At 52.6% G+C, this 20,676-nt stretch overlaps 1 protein-coding gene across 1 annotated transcript; it reads left to right on the top strand.

Annotated features, from left to right (window-relative positions):
- The first annotated feature begins 1,374 nt into the window (after positions 1-1,374).
- LOC120500035 (protocadherin-10-like) lies at positions 1,375-7,104 on the top strand. The gene is made up of 4 exons (XM_039704386.1): positions 1,375-4,381; positions 5,491-5,549; positions 5,653-5,741; positions 5,954-7,104. Exons 1-4 carry the CDS (start codon positions 1,907-1,909, stop codon positions 6,199-6,201), a joined length of 2,871 nt encoding a protein of 956 aa, XP_039560320.1. The 5' UTR covers positions 1,375-1,906; the 3' UTR covers positions 6,202-7,104.
- The last annotated feature ends 13,572 nt before the right edge of the window (positions 7,105-20,676 follow it).

Consider the following 20,676-nt stretch of genomic DNA (forward strand, 5'->3'; position numbering starts at 1 on the left):
AGGTGGTGGTGAATATTTTACTCTAAATCAAACAATAGGACCAGAGCCGCTCCAATGATTTTGCAGAATGCGTTTGGTCGAAGACGGGGGAAGGACTGGAGGGAATGAAACAAGACCCCCGAAAATTTCTGTGTCCCGTCTCACCCCCACCCTCAATCCCCCTCAGGCCTGAGCAGCTCGAGGGGGCTCCCGGAGGAGCGCTACCCGCTCCATCCCACCTCCGGCGTCTCAGCCCCGGGAGGGCTGGGCGGTGATGGACGGAGGGAGGGGGGCGGGCAGGGGGGGCGCAAATCGGGGATTGGAGGGGGATTAGAAAGAAACAGATCGGGGCGGGGGTGACGACCACGCCGCCAGGGGTGGTCTTGGCGTGGGAGATGGCGCGGGGGACAGGCTGGCAGTGACCGGCGCTGCCGGTGCAGGCTGGGCTTCACTTACCGGGAGCCGTCCCGATTCCACCCGTGAGCGGCCCGAGCCCACGCGTGCCCCAGGCGCTCCGCTCCTTCCACCTGCCCGCCCCGCCAGCCCTCCTCCCCGACCGGCGACCCCACGAGCGCGGCACGTCCCGCGTGGGTCACGCTGCACTCCCAGGGACCAAATCCTCTTCCCAGCCCGACAAACCCCAGCAGCTCCGCCGCCTCCTGCCTCCTCCGGTCTCCCGGTCGCCTCTGGATCCTGCTTCCCACTCGGGTCCCCGTGGGGAGCAAGGTGGGGGGAGCGGTCGGGGCCGGCGGTTCCCTTCCCAACGGGGACCGGTGAGCAGAGACAAAGGCGGTGAAATATCAGTGCCCGGCTAAAGCCGCTCCGAGCCCCTTCGAGCCTTTAACTAGATCGTTAGGGGATTATCCGCACCCTGAGCAGCCGCGGGGCGGGGGCAGCGGCCGCCCCGTCCCGTTACCGAGCGCCCCCGGGGACGGCGACGGTGGGAGGCGACTCACGGAGCTGCCCGGGCGCGGCGGCGGCTGGAGACGGGTCTGCGGGGAGAACGGATCGGCCAGCGGAGGGACCGTGAGCGGTACCGGGGCGGGGAGGGGAAGGGGGGCGCAGGGGCCGCCGTCTGTCGCGCTTCGGGGGCCGGGGGGGACCCGCGGCTCGCTCTGCTCCCGCCTCCCCCTCGCCTTCTGCGGGGGGCGGAAAGTTTGTGCCCGCGGTGGGGGCACCGCTGGCGGCGTGGGGAGGCAGATCCTGGGGTATCTGGGCAGGATCGTGCGCCGAGAGCCCGAGGGGGCTGACACTGGGGTGCCCGGTGGGGGAGCAGGATTTGGGACGCGGGGCTGTGGGCAAGCGGGGTGTCGGGGGTGGGAAGGAGGCAGGGAAAAAGGGGGGGGTCTCTCTGCCTCCGCGCTGATGGGCTCAGCTTTATCCAGGGCTGTAATCCCCCTGCTCCTGTAATTAAAAACTCCGCATTACAAGGAAAACGGTGTGCAGGGAAATGTAATCAAGTCTGGAGGGGCTTAACCATCTGGTAAAGGTTAGGACCGGCACGGCGGGGGACGCGGCCGGGGGATTTGGCAGCAGCCGCGATCTGGGCTCCTCTTAATCTACCGCGGGTCCGAACGCAGCATCTGCGGGGTAATACCGGTGCCCCGGGCAGCGATCGGTCTTGCTGGAGCTCCCACCGCCGTTAACGGGATCTCCCCGAAGGTGGTCCCTCCTCAGGTGCGTCTGGCTCCGGTAAACAGGTTCTGCTGTGGCCCCGGGACCCGGATTGCAGCCCCTTGCGGGGGCCAGCAAAGAAGGGGTTAAACCACTGCCGGTGGCCGCGGTTCGGCCCCGCAGCTCCGGGCAAGGCCCTCCCCCGCCGCCCCCGGGAACCCTAAACTCTTTGAAAGTGCAAGAGGCAAGCGAAGGCGAGGGCGGAGGCGGCGGCGCGGGTGCGACTCCTCGTCCCCGGGACTGCCGCGGGGCCATGGGGGCCGGAGCAGGCTCCGGGCGTGGGCAGCTCTTCCTCCGCTCCCTCCTCTTCCTCCTGTTGGCCGGACCCCCGGCGCGGGGGCAGCTGCGCTACGCCGTGCCGGAGGAGCTGGAGCACGGAGCCTTCGTGGCCAACCTGGGTGAGGACCTGGGACTGGATGTGTCCACCCTGTCAGCGCGGAGGTTCCGCATCGTGTCACGGGCCGGGGCCAGGCAGCACCTGGAGGTGAACCTGGAGAACGGGATCCTCTTTGTGAACGAGCGGATTGACCGGGAGGAGGTGTGCGAGGCCGGGGGGACCTGCCTGCTCCACCTGCAGCTCCTCGTCGAGAGCCCACTGGAGCTCTACCGCGTCGAGGTGGAGGTGCTGGACATCAACGACCACGCGCCCACCTTCCCTTGGCAAGAATATGTGCTGGAGGTGGCCGAGTCTGCCGTGCTCGGTGCTCGCTTCCCACTGGAGAGCGCCCAGGATCCTGACGTGGGCACCAACTCTGTGCACACCTACCGCCTCAGCCCCAATGGCTTCTTTTCACTCGAGGTGCAGACACGCAGCGATGCCAGCAAGTTTGCAGAGCTGGTGCTGGAGCGTGCCCTCGACCGTGAGCAGCAGCGTGTGCACCGGGTGCTGCTCACCGCTCTCGACGGCGGCGTCCCCGAACGCTCAGGCACGGCGCACATCCTCATCACGGTGCTGGACGCCAACGACAACGTGCCTGCCTTTGACCAGCCCTCCTACGGTGTGAGCCTTCCTGAGGATGCTCCTGCTGGCACTCTGGTCATCCAGCTCAACGCCACTGACCTGGATGAGGGCCCCAACGGGGAGATTGAGTACTCCTTCAGCGGGCACGCGCCGCCACGTGTCCGGGAGCTCTTCCGCGTGGAGCCTCGGAGCGGGCAGGTGCTGCTGAAGGGCCGCCTGGACTATGAGCGGGCCAGCCTCCACGAGCTCTACGTGCAAGCCAAGGACCGTGGGCCCTCGGCTGTGGCTGTGCATTGCAGGGTGCTTGTGCACCTCCTCGATGTCAATGACAATGCGCCAGAGGTGACCCTCACCTCTGTGTCCACACCCGTGCTGGAGGATGCCCCCCCAGGCACTGTGATCGCTGTCATCAGTGTTCTGGACCGGGACTCTGGGGACAACGGGCGTGTGAGCTGTGAGGTCAGCCCAAATGTGCCATTTGAGCTCCGCTCCTCCTTTCGGAACTACTACACGCTGGTCACCACGCAAGCGCTGGACCGGGAGGTTGTGCCCGAGTACAACGTAAGCATCACGGCCCGAGACATGGGCTCACCTGCCCTGCTGACCCGCAGCACCCTCACCATCCCCGTGTCTGATGTGAACGACAATGCTCCGCGCTTCCTCCAGCCCTCCTACAGCGTCTACGTGATGGAGAACAACGCACCAGGTGCCTCCATCTGCTCTGTCAGTGCGTTAGACCCTGACTGCCAACAAAACGCCTACCTGTCCTACTCCATTGCCGACGGGCACATCCACGGCATGCCTGTGGGCACCTACGTGTCTATCAACTCAGACAGCGGGCACATGTACGCCCTGCGCTCCCTCGACTACGAGCAGATCCGCAGCTTCCAGATCCAGGTGCAAGCACAGGACGCGGGGTTTCCCCCACTCAGTGCCAACGTCACCGTCCACATCTTTGTGCTGGACCAGAACGACAACGCTCCGGTCATCGTTTCCCCCATGCCGCGCAACGGCTCCGTTGCCACTGAGCTGGTGCCACGGTCAGCCAGGCCTGGCTACCTCGTGGGCACGGTGTCAGCGGTGGATGCGGATGCGGGGCTGAACTCTCGCCTCTCCTACCAACTCCTCCAGGCTACTGACTTCACCCTCTTCAGCGTAGCGCCCGACACGGGTGAGCTGCGCACGCTCCGCTCCTTTCTGGAGCAGGATGCGAGCCGGCAGCAGCTGGTGGTGCAGGTGCGGGATGGGGGACAGCCAGCCCTCTCTGCCACCGTGTCCCTCCTGCTTTCGGTGGTGGAGACCATGCCCCAGACCCTCTCTGACTTCAGCGAGTTCAGCCTCCCTCCAGAGGTCTCCTCATCTTCCCCGCTCACCCTCTATCTCCTTGTGTCCCTGGGCTCCATCTCCTTCACTTTCCTTGTCGCCATCCTCATCCTCACAGCCATTCGCTGCCGCGGAGAGCGGCGCTCCCGCCAAGGGGACAGCTGCCCGCCTCCTCGCTGCCACTGCTGTCCCGGGTCCAGACCCTCCTCTGATGGCCTGAAGACTTCCAACCTGACGGCACAGCCCCCTGCAGGGACCACGGCTGCCACCTGCCTTGATGTGCCTGCGGGCGGCCCCCCAGGCTACTGCTACAAGGTCTGCCTTGGTCCTGAGTCTGCTCAGAGTGACTTCATGTTCCTCAAACCCTGCAGCCCCCCCCGCAACAACGAGAAGGATCCCGGGAAGCGGTCCCGGCCAGACCAGCATCTCCAGGTCTCCAAAGAGGTAAGACAATGCCCAGCAGTGCTCTAGCATCACTCCGCAGGTCCCCCCAGCCCCCTCCCTCAGCCTCTGCCACGAGGGAAACCAGGCACGGCTTCTCCCAGAGAACAGCCGGAGCCTTTGATCAGTGCGGGAATTAGGAGCCGTCAGGCAGCGGGATCTCCACCGAGCTTCCCGACGGGTCTAATTACCGGGGGAGCGCCGGGCTCGGCTGAGGCGAGAGGAAATCCCTTCTCACCGTCTTTTGTACCCATTAGAGGCAACAGAGATGCTCCAGTGCCCTAGGGGCGGTGGGATGGTGGGGGTGGCTCCTCCTTGGCGCGGGTAAGCAATTCGCACTGGGACAGTGTGAGCATCGCTGCTGCTCTGCTCCCCTGTGCTGGCAGGGGCCTGGCTGCTGATCTGCACCAGGCTGTGCCAGCAGCCAGGGAGTGGGGTCTTCGGGGCAGGATTTTGATGTCAACATTTGTTAGGTGTTGAAATGAAGAATGTCTCATTTTCCCGATGAAAGGCTCTCCAAAACACGATTACAAGGATGGAGAGTGATGAGGCGTCTAATCCACTTACATTTGACTTTTAATAAACCAGCCCTTCCGAGGAGAGCCCAAGAGTCTCTGCCAAGAGAGTCTCTCCACGTGTCTCCTTGCACCCCTGGACTCTCTTCCCTAATACTTAATTAGATTTTCCTGCAGCTTTTGCAACCCTCCTGGGACATCAAGCACACAGCTGATTTCTGCATCTCTCACCATTTATTACCTCAGACCTGGGCTAAGTAAACATTGCACATGCAAAAAAGGCTGTTGAAAATTAGCAGAAATAGGAAAACCACCTGCCTCCAGAGGCAGAGGACAAGCCCAGAACCACCCCAATATCTCAGGAGGGTGAGGAAGGTCCAGAAGGGAACAGGCTGATTCCAGGCTGTCTCAGTTTCCCTAGAACAGGAATGTGCTGCTTGATTCTCCACAAAGGACACAGGGAAAGGGGAGATGTGGTCCTGCATCCCTGCCTGCTGAAGCCTTGAGCTGGCAGGGCTGGGTTTTTTGACACAGGGTCCCAGGGCTGATTGACAGAGGGTCCCAATAACCAGCCTTCCTCTCCCCTGTGTTTTGCAGGCCAAGCAGCCCAACACAGACTGGCTGCCTCCGAGCTCACAGAGACCTGCCCTGAAAAGGTACCGAGTCCAGCACTGGGGAACAGAGGGAGCAGGTGGAAGGGGGATATGGGAATGGGGAGGTTATGTCTGACACAGCTTTGAACCAGTCTCTTCTCTTTAGCTCCCAGAGCCTGGAGGATATGGGGGAAATCCGAAAAGCCCTCCAGAAGGAGCACGAGAGGCTGTGCACACTGGTGACCCCTGTCTCTGGTTAGTATTGGGATGCTGGGGCTGATGCAAGATCAGACCCTCTGGTCACTTTTGGAGGTGCAGTGGGGGCATCACATCCCTGTTCCTTGCAGTGGTGAAGTTTTGTGGGTGGAAGGGGTGTCCAGGCACCAGGATGGAGGTTGGTGACACAGGGATTGCATCCTGGGACATGGATGTGACCTGAGCCAGTCTTACACTCATCTTTTCTCCAGAGTTTCAGAAGGCTTCAGCAGGCCCCAACAGCATCTGGACACCCCAGTACAGCCCCTTGTACCCAGCCCTGGATTATCAGCACAACGTTTACATTCCTGGCACCCCCACTCTGCTTTCCAGCAAGGATGGGCCCCTCTTCCCAGGCCGGGAGAACAAAAACAGCTTCTCCACCTTTGGCAAGAGGAAGAAGATGACAACTTACTGTGACATGCATGACAGTGTGGTAATCAACAACGACCTGAAGTAGCCTGGATGGCTCTATCCTTGCAATCTTCTGCATTATTTCAGCTGCCAGGTCCACCCACAGCACACGCCTCCATGTATGGACCACTCAAGACTTTATGGGGCTGCTGGGAGAGTGGCTCAACAGAGCACGTGGGAAGGATTTAAGGAGAAAGAGACTGAAAATTACAGGGATTGGGGGGTGGTGGCGGGGGGAATTTCTCCCATCTCATCTTGCAGAGTTGTGTTGGCAGCAGGTGCTCTTTGAGGTCCATATGACCACATTTAAGCAAATCTGCCTTGAGTTCACCCATTCCCATGTCCCCTTAGGGACCATTCATCTCTGTAAACATTGTCACTTCTTTGTCTTGTCTGGCTGTGTGAATGTACTGAGCTGCATGCCTGTATCTCTGTCCCAGTAGGCATGGAAAGCGTGTGCAGACCAAGCCTGGTTCAGCCAAGCCTGACCTTACCCACTGGGACAGTGACCATTGTTCTGTCCCGGAGATCCAGCGGGATGTGTTGCATGTCCAGAGCAGCAATTGGTGTCTGTTTTCTCTGGGAAGCGAGTGCAAAACCCAAAACCCAGCCTTCATGAGTGCTTCTGTTCCAGCCCTGACCCAACACCTGCAGGGCTGGGCATAGCCTGGGTCCAGGGCAGAGCCAGCCCTTGCTCAGGAGCAGCACGTGCACACACGGACTGGATGGCCAGAGGGGCTGCTAGCTTAAGCACCTGAGAGATGCACAAGCTGAGGCCCTGCTGGGTAGCTCTCTAGCCCAAGGCAACATCATCTGAACGAAAAACAGTTTCCAACCATTGGAGTGACCCCAGCACAGGTGACAGTCTCTCCCCTCCAGCCCCTGCCCTCACTCGGATCTCTGTGTTCCCTGAGTCCTGAATGCCTGGAGGAATCCCTGCACTGGTGCACTGGGGGCTCAACCTGCACAGGACAAACATCTCCAAGTGTGCCCTGTTTCTCTTTTAGAACCTTTAGCTTGCCCTCGCTCAGATCTCTGTGTTCCCTGAGTCCTGAATGCACTGGTGCACTGGGGGCCCAACCTGCACAGGACAAACATCTCCAAGTGTGCCCTGTTTCTTTTTTAGAACCTTTAGCTGGCAGTCAGGAGCCCTCAAGGGCAGGACTCCAGCCCCAGCACAGTCTCTCCCCTGCCTTGTGCACCCTGCACCTGTCCACCAGTCTGTCTGTCATCATTGCCAATTGCTCTGGTCATGGGACAGTTCATTTTGAATCCATCTGTGCAGAACACGACAGCTCTTTCTAAACTGAGTTTGTTTCACTCTGTCTGATTTGTACCAATAAATTGTATTTTAATAGCTCACCCTGGCTCCTGGCTGTCCCTGAGTTGCACACAACAGCAGGGATTGCTGCACAGCTCTTGGAGCAGCACTCCCAGCTCCAGGAAATATGTCTGTCCTTCTGAGTTCTGGAGCAGAGAGCTCCTTTTATGCTGAGAGCTCATTTTATTCACTTCACCTGGATTCTGAGGGCTCAGGGTCCCCTTTCCTTCTTCCCCAGGCTCAGGAGCACTTTGGGGTCATGGCCAGAAAGAGCTGGAGATGTCACACAGCTCTCTGTCCCATGCTCCAGCTCGGGCAGGGGGAAATTTGCACCATGGTGGGGGCATCCACGAGCTGCTGGGGAGAGGGGCTGGATGTGGCACTGATGGCAGAACAACTCGTGGCTGTTACAGTGATTTCTCTGGTTAATTTACCCTTTCCCCTGGATAGGCACTCACAGCTCGCCTCAGGGGCCACAGAGATAACCTGGATCTGTGCCAGGTGTAGGGGCCAGCTCCCTGCGGATAGGAATGTTGGTGGGATGTGTCTTGGCTCGATGTGGGAAGCAGTTGGCCTCCAGATGAAGTCCTGAGATGGCCAGGGTTGTCCTTCCCATACCCTGAACCTGCTGGTGGCTGGCTTGGGGAGGCTGCAATGCGGCTTTTGGGATTAACCCAGAAAAGTCCTTGTCTGCAAGTGGGCACTGTGCTCTTCAGTGGAAGCAGGGCCAGGGAGCACTCAAAGGGGCCTCGTGGGAGCCAGGGGCCCGGGAGGACAAAGCTTTGGACATGAAAGAGACCTGGCTGCTTCTGGTGACTTCAGTCCCAGCTCACATCTGCCTGACTGCGGGTAGATGAAATATTCCCTGTCCCAATTAGACAGTGGGATGAAGGATTTTATGCTGCCAAGTGCATTCTTCAAGGGTCTCCAGAGAGAGTTAAGGGTAAAAAAGAACCCCAAACAGCTACCCTGAGACCTCTGTACAGTATCAGCCTGTTCCACAGCTTCAAAAGTACAAGGGAATTATGTAAAGCGATACAATAAGATTAATAACAGCCTCAAGAAGTAATAAAAGCATCAAATGGACCTGAGTCCCTGCAGGGCAGCAAGCCTCTCCCCCTCCTGGATTAACCCTGGCAGTATCTCTGCCGTGTTTTCAGGTGGTGCTGGTCAGAGAGGACTGCAGCCCCTCTGCAGGAGGGCCCAGCTGCTCACTGTGCTCCAGCTCACACACCAAAAGCACCCCGTGCACCCTGTGCCTCATGGCACCAAGGGCTAAATGAGCACATGGAACTGGTGTTTTGGATCAGATTCCCAAAGAGGAATTGATCTCAAAACTGACCCCCAAAACCCACAGGCATTTGAAAGTTGAATTTTGTATCTCTGTCTTTGGAAAATCATGGGGTCAAGCAAAAGGGGATGGGTTTGCCACCTCCCCTGTCACTCTCCAGAGTATGGAAAATCATGGGGTTGAGCAAAAGGGGATGGGTTTGCCACCTCCCCTGTCACTCTCCAGAGTATTTTCTTGGCATTTTTTGATTCCTACTACCAAGTCTCAGTGATGCCCACTGCACTGCCTCCATGTGCTGTCCATTACTCCTGACCATGACAGATACACACACACACACATCTGTACTTCTTGCTGCCCCCCAGGTTTGCATGTTCAGTTCAGACACCTTCCAAAAGGGATTTGAGCAGCACAGCACCCAGCCCAGGCCCCAGCACCCCACCTGCCCCCAGAATCTGCTTTTGCTTAGTTGAAGGAAAATCTGCACTGACAAGAGCTCAGTTTCAATCTTTCGTTTCAATCACCATATTGATAAAAAGGACAATAAAAAGGGACATGCTTTAGGGGAGAGAGGACTTGCATAAATCTAATTCAACCACACTACTATCCCTCTTCAAAGGGCATGTCTGGTCAGAATCGTCCATCTAATAGATGAGATCTCCTTTGAAGATCTCCCACAGGGACAGGGTCTCATTAAAAATGCAAGGTCTTTGCCCTACAACTAGTTATTTTTACAACTCTCCCTGTGCTAACACTCCTGCACAGCCGATGAGCATTAGCTGGTTTCTGTAGCCTGGTAATGCACTGGGCATGAGAGCTCCTTTGGAGATCTGCTCAGCAGAACACTCTCCGGATGCCCCCTCGCATCTTCCAGCTCTCTCAGAGATCCAGAGGCAAATTTGGCTTTCAGGGACCTGCCAGCCAGCTTGAGATTTGCTTCTAGGACAGTGGGAAAGCTGCCATGTGGTGCCGTTGGCTGCAAAACGCTTCAGGCCATGCAAGGCAGGCACACAGGGCTCTGGGCACCAGCACAAACAGGGGTTTGTGCTCTGGTGGTGCTGAATAGACTGCTCAGATGGAAACATCACTTGTACCACTGTAATGACTTGAAAATGTGTCCCAGAGAGACAAAACGAATCCAGAGGTAGAGAGAAAAGAGGCCAGAGGGAAAGACCCAGAGGGGCTGATGCTCAGTTCTGCTCCCATCTGCCACACATGGAGTCAAGAAGCAGCCAGCAAATCCCCCAGGAACCTCAGCATGGACACAGCACTCTGCAGGCAGCTGGGTCAGGCTGGCTGGAGCCATGGCTACACGTGGGTCTCAGCTCCCAGGGGGCTTAGTGTTGGCAGGACAGGGCCAAAATCCATGAGAACCTCTGCATGGACCTTGGATCCAGCCCAATCTGTGGCACTCAGTGGTTAATTAGATCATCCAAAGATGCTAGGAATTTATTTTTCCTCCTCTCCTCTCCTCTCCTCTCCTCTCCTCTCCTCGATGATGCTGGAACCTTAATTTATTCAAGACTTGGTCAAGATCCATTTGGATTTCTTTTCAAATTTCCTTTAAATGTCTCCCTGAACCCACCAACAGAGCAGCCTGTTTCTGGCTGGATCCCTTTCTCCCGTTTCCTTTTTGATCTTGGTAGATGTTTTGTAGAAATAAATATCCTTTAGCTTCTGCCATAACAACTTAGCCTGTGCCACACTGAAAAACGTCTGCATGATTGTCACATGCTGATTTTCTCTGCTCCTTTGCACCTTTCCCTTTTTCACTGCTCTGAAAACATCAGTTGCCAACTCCTCCACAGAGATAGATGGAAGAACAGGCCAGGGCTGAGGGAAGCTTTTGCTTCCCAGTTAGCCTATAATGCATTTTCAGTTTAAGTGGTGGAAATGTCACTGGGTCTGTTTTGCAGCATTCACTCAAGTGGAATTAATGCTTCTTGTTAGTGATAATATGACTTAATCAGCTTAATTACTTTGAGACATAAGTAGACACCTTTGTGTATTGAATAACTTATGACACACTGGACCAAAAAGCACGAATGAAGGCTTTGAAAATAAATTAAATATGACCCCTAGTACAGCCTGCACTTTGAGTAATGATTCTTCTCCCATGAAATTCAATGACTTACAAATCTTACATTTGAATAAATGATACATTTTTGCATGTTTTAAACAATAGCAGTGATTTTTATTTCAGCATTCGGGATTCAGAGTGCTTCTGCAGCGCCAGGAAGCAAGGCAAACAAGCTCATGTTAAACGGATTGAAAAATAAAACATTTGTGCAGTCAACTATCAGAAATACATTCAGAGGATCTGCAGGCATTCCTGATGAGATATTTATTTTAATTCATTGCTAGGAATATCTGCAACAACAGGTGAAAAAAACTGCATCAGAAGAAATTGAGAGAGAGCGAAGATTCCCAGAAGGTTCACTGAGGTCTTCACATCCAATTCGTCCATTTCAATAATGTCTATGAGAGAAAATATCATTAAAAAGCTCCAGAAGTCCCTTATCATACATTTTGCCTGCATAGAAAATAAATCACACAAAGGAAATAGAAGCAGGAAAAGCAACCATCAATCAAGAAAATTATTATGAACATTTGTAGGATTTCTGATAGGCCAGGATGCAGAGACTCTCTGATAGCAGGCTGCATGGGAAATAGAAAAATTGGGGTTAAACTGTTACATGAACCCAGAGAAAAGATGAGCTGTCTGAATTTGTTCTGTTCTATTGCAGTGAGTCACCCAATTTCTGTGTCCAAATTTTCCTCTAAAAAGCACTGGAGTTCAGCATGGTGCAGACAATAACACAGAGACTCAGCCCAAGTATATCTGAAACTCTGAGGTTAGCTTAGGCTGTAGCATCACAGGGGAGCCTCACTGGTTTGATGAATTTACTTTTAAGTCCATGTTAGTATTTCTTAGTATTTTAGCTGACAGGAATTTTTTTCCTACTGCCGAGGGTGAAGGCTGGGGACTCTAGGATTAATTTATCATTGCTCTTACTCTGCAGTTGTTCAGTCTCTATTGACTAAATCTCCAAAGCTCCCCAGAGTACAGATGGAACATATTCACACAGGGATCTAAATGTAAGGAGTTTAATCTGAGGTTGAATCCCACCTGTAGGACTCCATCTTGTCCCCACTTTCCTTCTTGATCTTCCTTTAATATCATTTAGAGGAGACATGTCCAGCACCCCTCTGACATTAGCTTCTTACCAGAGATCAGAGGAAAAGATTTGCCATTTGCTTTGAGTGTCCCCTAACAGACCAAACTTCAGGAATGTAATCCTGAAATTAGTTCCTAAAACTAAAATTTATCTTTTTCCTGTTTCTAGGAATTGCAATGTTATAATCAATTTGCTTACCTAAACCACCTCTTCCTCTTAATCTCTCCCTGCAAAACAGTCTGACAGCTGCCCCAGAATGTAAGGAGATCATCAAAAGGATGATCATCTGGGGCTGAATCCTTTTCCTATGTTCCCCAAGAGTCCTCTTGGCTCGTTGTGCCACATGACATGAACCATTTAACCCCTCAATGCCCATCAGATATCACACACCCTGATGGATGTGCTCCTTTGATATCTGAACAGACTCTAGCAGGCTCCTCCTGTCACTGCAGGGCCCACCCTCTGGCCTTTTTTCTGCCTCTTCTTGGGTCCAAATTTCATATCTGCTGTAGCTCCCGAGTGCATTTCAACCAAATCTGGCCCTGCTTTGAGCAAAAGCCTGACCCAATCACTTCCAGGTTTTGCTCCACTTTTCCTGTGCATCCATAAAGATCTGCCAAGATTTGGCTGCAAACTCCCAAATCCCTGGTGAGATGGTGCCCCCTCCATGTTATCCACATGAGGCACAGCTCCCCCAGCACCCAGCTGGGACAGGACCATCCATCTGCTGTGCCTGTGCCTCCTGAGCCTGCTGTGCCCGCCTTGAGGTGCCCAAAATCCAGGCTGGAACCACACAGGGAATCACAGGGACCAGCAGGACGCCCCTAGTCTTGCAAGGGAGGAGCTGAGAGTTTGTTCCTGCTCCTCCTCTCTTGGAGGTGGGCAGAGACAAATCTCACACTCTTTTTTTTTAATAGTATTTCTTCTTTAAAATGATAAAAACAAACAAACAAAAATTTAAAACTTGGATGTGAGCTGCAGGGATAAACACAGCACACAGTGGGGACCCTCATGTCCACACTCTTTTTTTTTTAATGCTATCTCTTCTTTAAAATGATAAAAATGTGAATTTAAAACTTGGATGTGAGCTGCAGGGATAAACACAGCACACAGTGGGGACCCTCATGTCACCCCCCCCAAGCCTTCCTGCCTGGTTGCTGAAGGTATTAGGAAGGAAGACCACTCTGGGAGCCATTTCTGAAGAGCCTGATTCTGTTGGCACGGAGAATTTTTTTTTTCATAAAGAAAAAACAGCCTCTATATGCAAATGGGAAATGGAGATGGAGTGGGAAATAAGCCCAGCAAAAATCATGGAAGTTTTTGCTGCCTGCAAGTGGAATTCAACCAAAAACGGGGGGAGGGAGAAGAAAGGAAATTGAAACAGCCTCCTCTCTGCACAGATTGCATTGCTGGAGAAGCTCTGAGTGTTGCAAGGCGTAATAGTTGTCTGCTCAGAGGTTCCTTCCCGGGGGACTTTCCCTGGGATAGTTTCATACATTTATCCCTGACTCCTGGCATCTGCATAACACGCTCACAGAGAGAGTTATTAGTTTAATTTTCTTGTGAATTACAATGGAGGCAGAGAGAATTAGAAAATACTTTTTTTTTTTTTTATTATCATTACTTTTTGTTTTCCAGTTGAGAGACTGTAAATGAGGCTATTCATCCTGCTAACATCAGTAGGGACCCAAACCCAAGTCTTTCTGGGGTAATTGGTTTCTGATGAGCAATCACTTGTAAAACCAATAGCAAAGGCAAGAACTGAAATATAAATTCTCTCTTTACATGCTGAGCTTTTCATTAGGATTGTATGTCTGGCTTCTTTCTGGGATTCAGTGGAAAAGCCATGAAGTGGTAAACAAGGCAGTGGACTAAGCCTGATAAGAAGTTTGTATTAGCAAAAAAATTGGGAAAGCAGCATTGTCTGATATTCTCCCGAACAAATAAAGCAGCTGCAGAATCCCTCAAGCTGCATCTTTCTAGCCAGCCCTTTGGAACTGAAGTCCTGGACAGAGAGAAGAGACAGCAGATCTTCTGCTTTTGTCCAAAACAGACCAAACTGTTGAGGAAAGAAAAAAAAAATTAAAAATTAAATACCAAGGACAGTTTTCCATGCTGCAAGTCTGACTAGGGTGGCTGATGGAAATTTGCAGCCTCTGACATCCTCCAGTTTGCAAAATACAGGGGACAGTAATGCCTGGATTTGTTGCAAGGGCTAAGCCTGTCAGCCAGAATCCAGTTGTTTTTTTTTTTCCTTTCCTCCCAGTTACTAGTGAGGAATCTGCTAATCTGCACTGGCTTTTGTTTCCCTGATGAACCTCAGGGTGCTTAAGGCTTGATTTATTTATTTATTTTGGTGGCAAATTAAGCATCAGTCTGGATGCAGCTCTCAGTGCTTTCTAGGCTGGGGCTGTGGTGCTGTCATTCATTGGCTTAACTGGATTGCTTGCTGCTTTATGGGTTTTTTTCCAGTAAAATCTTTTGGCACACATACAGCTGGTTGTTGCCTTAAAGATGAGCAGAGAGCAGCAGGCTTGACAAAGACAGGGAACATTTTTAAGCTCATGTACACAAAAAGGCCTCTGAAACAAGAAATGATGTGGACACATCTCCATCAAAACAAACCAAGCAAAACTCTTCAAATAAATGCTTTTTTTTCAGCTTTCAAATGCTGAAAGCTGATCCCAAGGAAACAAACAGTAAAATCACTGATTGGATTCAGTCCTGAGGAGCCTGCTGTGAGCAGAGGAAAGGGACACAACATGACACACCAAGTATTGCCCAGAGATCTCTTCTAAACACAACTCTTCTGGGATTCTGTGCTGACAGCTTTTTGCTTTCATTAATCCAAAAGAGCCAAACACATTGCTGTGACCACAACAAGAAATGAGGCAATTTGGACACTTCCACATATGCATCACATTTGTGTACAACACATAGCTCAGGGCAATATTTCACAGAGATATCAAGAAAACCTTTTTTTGTTTGTGTCATTTGGAGCCAGGCTTCCCAGGAATCTCCCAAAGCCTGGATGTGCCCTGCACCAATCATGCCTCCTATCAGCTGCACACCCATCAGGCTCTACTGACCCAAGTTTTTGGCCTCCCACCTCAAATATAGGGCAAGGTTGTAATTTTGGTATTGCTTGAGTAGAAGGAAGTGGCTCTGTGGCTCTGCCAGGATCATTCATCTGAGTTTAAACACTGGAAATATTGGGAAGAGAGGAGAGGAGAGGAGAGGAGAGGAGAGGAGAGGAGTTTTAGCTAAGACTGTAATGTGATTTAAGACATGTGGAAGAGGGCCAACTGGTCATAGCAATTTTCCAAACTGCCCAAGCCTCTGCAATCACTTATAATTCAACCATTTCTGTCTAGAATACAGACAGAGGTTTGTACCAGATTTGTACCTTAGAGAAAACTTCAATGTCTTCCTGTCAAACTCTACAAGGACAACCTGCAGAGCCTGGCCCTGCATCACTACCTGTGCCTGTTTAGAAATCTGTACAGGTAGCACCAGTCTGCAGACAATGAACATTTTTTCCTACTTGGAATAACTGCTGCAGGAGCCCCAGTTCCCCACCCCTTTCCCTTTTCCCCAAACATTTCCACGTGTTCTTTCTGTGGTGACAGCTGAAGTTCCCAACTGAGGGAAGGTCTCTCCTGCAAGTTTATCCAGTTGATCTTTCAGAGGATGATTCCATTTGGTCTTTATGCATGTTTCTTCCCTCCAAGTGGTGAATAGTACAGATGAGCCTTTCATTTACAAGGCAATTGTGATGGGAACAAAGGGGGAAAATGTAGGAAGTGAATCCTTACAATTTTACTTTGGTTTCTTACAAGGTTCTCATTGCAACACTTATTTTGGTTGTGCTTGTATTTCCCTTTTCTTGAGTTTATTAATGAGAAGGACTAGAAATAAGCAAAACAGCATCAGATCACATCTTTACATCATTCCCTTAAAATATGTGTGTGACTGAAGAAGATATACTCACTGTGGTGACAATTTGTCAGTTACAGAAAGTGGTGAATGATTGAAGAACATTGATCAATCCAGAAAAAGATTTGTTGCTGTTGCAGGTTTTCCTCATTCTTTGCTTTATTCTGGGACCTAGGAAAACTCATTGAGGATGTAAGCATCTGGAAGGCCTGTGAAGGAAAAGGCTTTCAGGACCTGCACAGCTGGTGTACAGCAAAGGGAAAGAACTACGGGTACAGATTTGTCTAATTTAACCAACTCTAAGAATTTCTGCCATCAGATAATATTTGTAGTTGTTATTGCAAAAACAAGGAAGAAGGATGGTCAAAGCATTAAAAACTGGATTTAAAGCTACTATCTGACCAGGAAACCTGTACCAGTGTTGGAATTTCCCTGCACTTCCTTTCTGGTGGACATTTCAGGCAGCCTGAGGTATTAGGGGAACCTCTGGATAAGAAATGAAATTGCTGTGGGTTCTGGGTACAAGGTATTAAAGGGATTCTGCCTGAAACTGCAAAGAGCTCAGTCTCTGCCAGCCCACAACCCCCCTTTGCATCCTCCTCTCTGGCCATCTTAACAACCCCCTCAGCTTTTATACCCTGATTTCCCTTTCCATCATTTCATGCCACTCTTCCCTCTTGCTGTAAAGCAAGGAGGAAGGAACTATTTCTTCTGCAACCACATCATTCTCTGACTTTATTTACAGAGGTTGAAATGAAGAAAACTCCCCCCTGCACTAAATCTGTTTGGCTTGGTGAAGGCAAGGAAGTGGAATTATATTGCAAATGTCAAGGGCTATGAAAAATGTAACAGACTTTAATATTCTTCTGCTGTTATTGCTGAGAGTGTCTCTCACCTGCATTCACAGAAAGTGAAGTGCCTTTTACCACTGAGCAGAAATGATTGCCTATTTTTATTTTAAAGCTACACTGTGGCGTGTGTCCTAATAATAAATGCATTTTCCCTCCAAATTCTCGCTTTAGCAATTAACCTTCAGCCTCAAGACTTAATTTTAGCCTTGAGCCTTTAGGGTTAATCCCTGCCTCAGGCTCAAATAAACTCCAGCCCCAAATATCCTGTTACCTATGTCTTAAAAGTGATTCCTGCATTCCTAATTACAATCACAGTCCCTACCTTCCTTGGTACCTGATGGTAGCTGGTGCTGAGCCAGGCACTTGGATGCTGCTTTGAAGATGTAAAACATTAACTGTGCCTCTCTCCATAGCTCACTTTCCCGTGGGGTTGTGTTTCAAGGTAAGTGGTTTGCATAAGGTCCCTCAGAGACCTGCATTTAGTTTATTCAGTAGGATAAACAACCTGCTGCTTTTGTGCTTCTCCCTACAGAGCAAAGAAAAGCCCATTTTATACATTAAAATTGAACACAGCATTGCTGAAAGGTCTGTGATGGCTTTTTCTGGAGCTCGGAGCATTTTATCTTGTTCCAGGAGGGGTCTCACAGGGCATAAGCCCTGTGCATCTCGTTGTACATCCCCCTCCTTAAATTACAAATACTCCTCTCTTAAGACCCTGTGTTCGTGAGGGAGAAGAGGTTACCGGCCCTCAGCTCTGCCTGTCTCACTGCCCGAACTGCCCAGGGCTGGGGGAGTTCATGTCGAGTGTTTTTTCGTGATGATGTTTTAATTTCACCTGGATACAGCAATCCCCGCAGCTCCGGGAGGGGGAACCCGGCTCTTCGCGGCCCAGTTAGCACAACCCCTGGAATTAAAGGGCGTAAGTGCCTGATGTTTTACCGGGAATCACGACATGTGGCCGACACTGGCGAGCCGGGCACCAGCAGCACCGGAGGGTCCCGTCCGTGCAGTGCCGGGGGAAGTGGGGCGGCCCCGGCAGCACAACCGCGGCTCTCCCGGGGCTGGAAGGGCCGAACCAAGGCTGGCATCAGGCCTCGTTTAGTTTTCAGACACTTACACCCTGAATTAGGACCGGGGCACACACACAAGGATGTCACCCTTGTAGGGTAGGTGCTGGTAAGGCAGAAAGAGGAACGGTGGAAGATAAACGAACAGCTCCCCCCCGCCGGGATTTGAGCAATCAGGAAATATAATCCGAGCTGGAAAGTGCCCGAGCATCTGTTGGGTTATTAATAAATTGTATGCAATCTGTCCGGGATGAAGCTCGGGACGGAGGGGAACCATCTGCTCCCGAGAGGCAGCTCTAATGGTGTCTGGGGAGTGAACTTAGCGAATGGAGAGCGATGGAATGGCCGGGCTCCAGGAGTGCCCGGTCCCCGCACGGCTTTTCCAGGGACGGACAACGCGGAGCTTCCCTCGCCCCCGGGACAGGACCCGCATGGATCCGCAAAGAACGGGAATTCAGGCCCAGGGTGGGTGTTCATCATCACCTCTGCAAGTCTCGTAGGCTCGGCCAGCCCCTGGGAAGTCAGGTTCTTTATCGAGATCCTTTCCAAAGGGTCCTGCCCCAGAGAAACCCCGCTCCCAGGGGCTGTCATGTGTCCCCAGCTCTGGGCGGGATCCCCGACCTCTCCCGCTTTTCCTGTGGGTCAGTGCTTTCGCCCATAAATATTGTTCTCCACATCTTATCCTCCACCTCTAAGGGTGCCTTGTGTGTTTTCTCGGGGGATTTTCAGCTCAGCTCCTCCCCGCGCTGAGCAGCGAAGCAGCGGGCAGGGCAGAACCCCTTCAGCCCACGGCCAGGGCTCGGTGCTGGCTGTCTCCCGGGAAAACGGGGACTCCCTGCGCCACTGCCAGTGTCTGGGTGGCACTTGTGTTAACTGAGCAAGCCTGGGAGAGTGGAGCGGTTATCGCATCAGCTCTCATCGCGAAATAAGCAACCAAAATGTGTCTTGCTGAAGGACATCTCCGCCTGCCCGCAGTCCGTAGGGGCAGACGTGCCTTCCCTTAGAGAATCTAGGAGCGGCCAGCAGGCAGGCACCATGTCCCTACAACCCCTAACACGTGAGAAAACCCCGGCTTCCATAAACCCCACACAGCGGAACTCCGGCCGAAATAAAGGGTGCTTGAGGACACCTCGAGCGACAGGAGAGAGGGAGAGCCGCTGCCAGCGGGCTCAGCCCGCGGGGGATGAGCGAGAGCCCGGCCCCGCTCGGGACACGGCTCCATCTCCGGGCAGCGATGCCGATCCCGGAGCCGCCGCCGCCGCCGGTCGGAACGAAGGCTGCCGGGAGCTTCCGGCGGGCGGGGCGGACGAGGGAGGCGGAGAGAAGCGGGTTCCGTCCTCCGAGAGGCTCCGTGCGCCCCCGGGAGGGACGCACTGCCTGGGGAGTGGCTTGGCAGTGGCTGTTAGTGTTTTATTATGATTGGATTTTATTTTAATTTTTCGGGTATGTTTTATTAACGCGCTTTCCGAGTGGTGCCGCTCTCCTCTTCCTGCGGACTGAGGCGTGGAAAGCCGGCCGAGCCGGGAGCTGGGCCTCTGCGGGGGAATGAGGGCGCTGAAAGGCGCCGGGTGCCCGGGAGAGCGGGACAGCTCAGGGCCCACCGCGGGGCCGGTCACCGGCATCGCCTCCCGAAGAAGGTCGGGACTTCACCTGTGCCAGGTCCCGAAGACAGACGGGGAAGGGACGGGTTTGTTGTCCGTGCCCCGCTCTCTGTCCCTGACCCCTTCTGTTCGGTGGCCGCTGCAGGTGATGTGCAGAAGCGAAGACGAAACGCCGCGGCGTGGGTGCTCCGGCAACTGAGCCATCACGGCATCTCCTTCCTCGTCCCCCACCCGCATTGTCCAGGGAGAAATGCCTCGCTGGAAGACCGATGGGACCCTGTGAGCAGTCCTTGTCTCGGTGCTTAGGGTACTCTTGAATGGTAGAAGAGCTTTCGGCCTCAGGAGGCTTTGAAACCGGACCCGGCTTTTCTGTGCGGTGCTCTAAGAGCTAAACTGCGCCAAAGAGGTGAGAACGACACAAAGACAAATCCCACCATGCGAGTTCGGGACTCTGCCCTTCTGGAGGGAACGGGATTTTCTTTCCGGATGCTCGTCGGTGGAGACAGTCGCCCTGAGGCGGCCGATGTGGAGCTGCTGTGCGGTACTTTCCATTTTGGGAAAAGTCCTGTATGACGGGAGCGATTCTGTCGGAACTGCTGCTTTTCCTTCTCTTGCCAATTCTTCATGTCTTGTCTCCAAGTGTAACTGGAATAATGATCTAATTTCAGCGTGGGTCTAAATAGAGTATTCCAAACACCCCTGGAAATGTCTGTGTGTCTCTCCACTCTCTACAGAGCAATAGGAGATGAACCTTTTGACTTGTGTTTGTCACTGGGCTGTGCTTGCTTTTCTAAGAGTCCAGCGGTCAGTCTGTGAGCTCTGATGGATGCTCTGAACTTGTCAAAACACCCAAAGTTATTATTTTTCAGGACTTTAATCCGTTCCTGCCTAATGAAGGGGACTCAAAGTAACGTTCAGGCGCTTGATGGACTTTCAGGGTGTTAAGATGACTCGTTTATACTGATTTTTTTCTACAGATCCTCGCTGTGGATCACCACTCCTCACGTCTCGCTGCTTAGTCAGAAGCACTGGGAATGCTCTGAGGCTGACCAAAGCTGAAATAGCTAAACCAAGCCTTCCATCAACTCGTGTGCTTTCTGCAGGATCATTTCAGCTTTTTCTTCTGACCTTTGTGGGTTCCTCTTGTAGGTGTAGGTGGTATGAAAGGAACTTAGTTGTGTAGTAGTAATGCAATGCTACAATGCCTAAGGATTCGCCAATGTCATCCCCTACCCCACTGCTACTCAGATAAGTACCTGGATTTCATCAGTGTGAGAA

Source organism: Passer montanus, unplaced genomic scaffold (assembly GCF_014805655.1).
Source record: "Passer montanus isolate IOZ18808 unplaced genomic scaffold, ASM1480565v1 scaffold174, whole genome shotgun sequence".
Lineage (NCBI taxonomy): Eukaryota > Metazoa > Chordata > Aves > Passeriformes > Passeridae > Passer > Passer montanus.

What these genes read in the sequence shown, in the direction of transcription:
- LOC120500035 (XM_039704386.1), top strand. Translation starts at nt 1,907, where the DNA reads ATGGGGGCCGGAGCAGGCTCCGGGCGTGGGCAGCTCTTCCTCCGCTCC. An exon ending in ATCTCCAGGTCTCCAAAGAG is followed by an intron (nt 4,382 to 5,490) that starts GTAAGACAATGC and finishes TGTGTTTTGCAG; the next exon opens with GCCAAGCAGCCCAACACAGA. An exon ending in ACTGGTGACCCCTGTCTCTG is followed by an intron (nt 5,742 to 5,953) that starts GTTAGTATTGGG and finishes TCTTTTCTCCAG; the next exon opens with AGTTTCAGAAGGCTTCAGCA.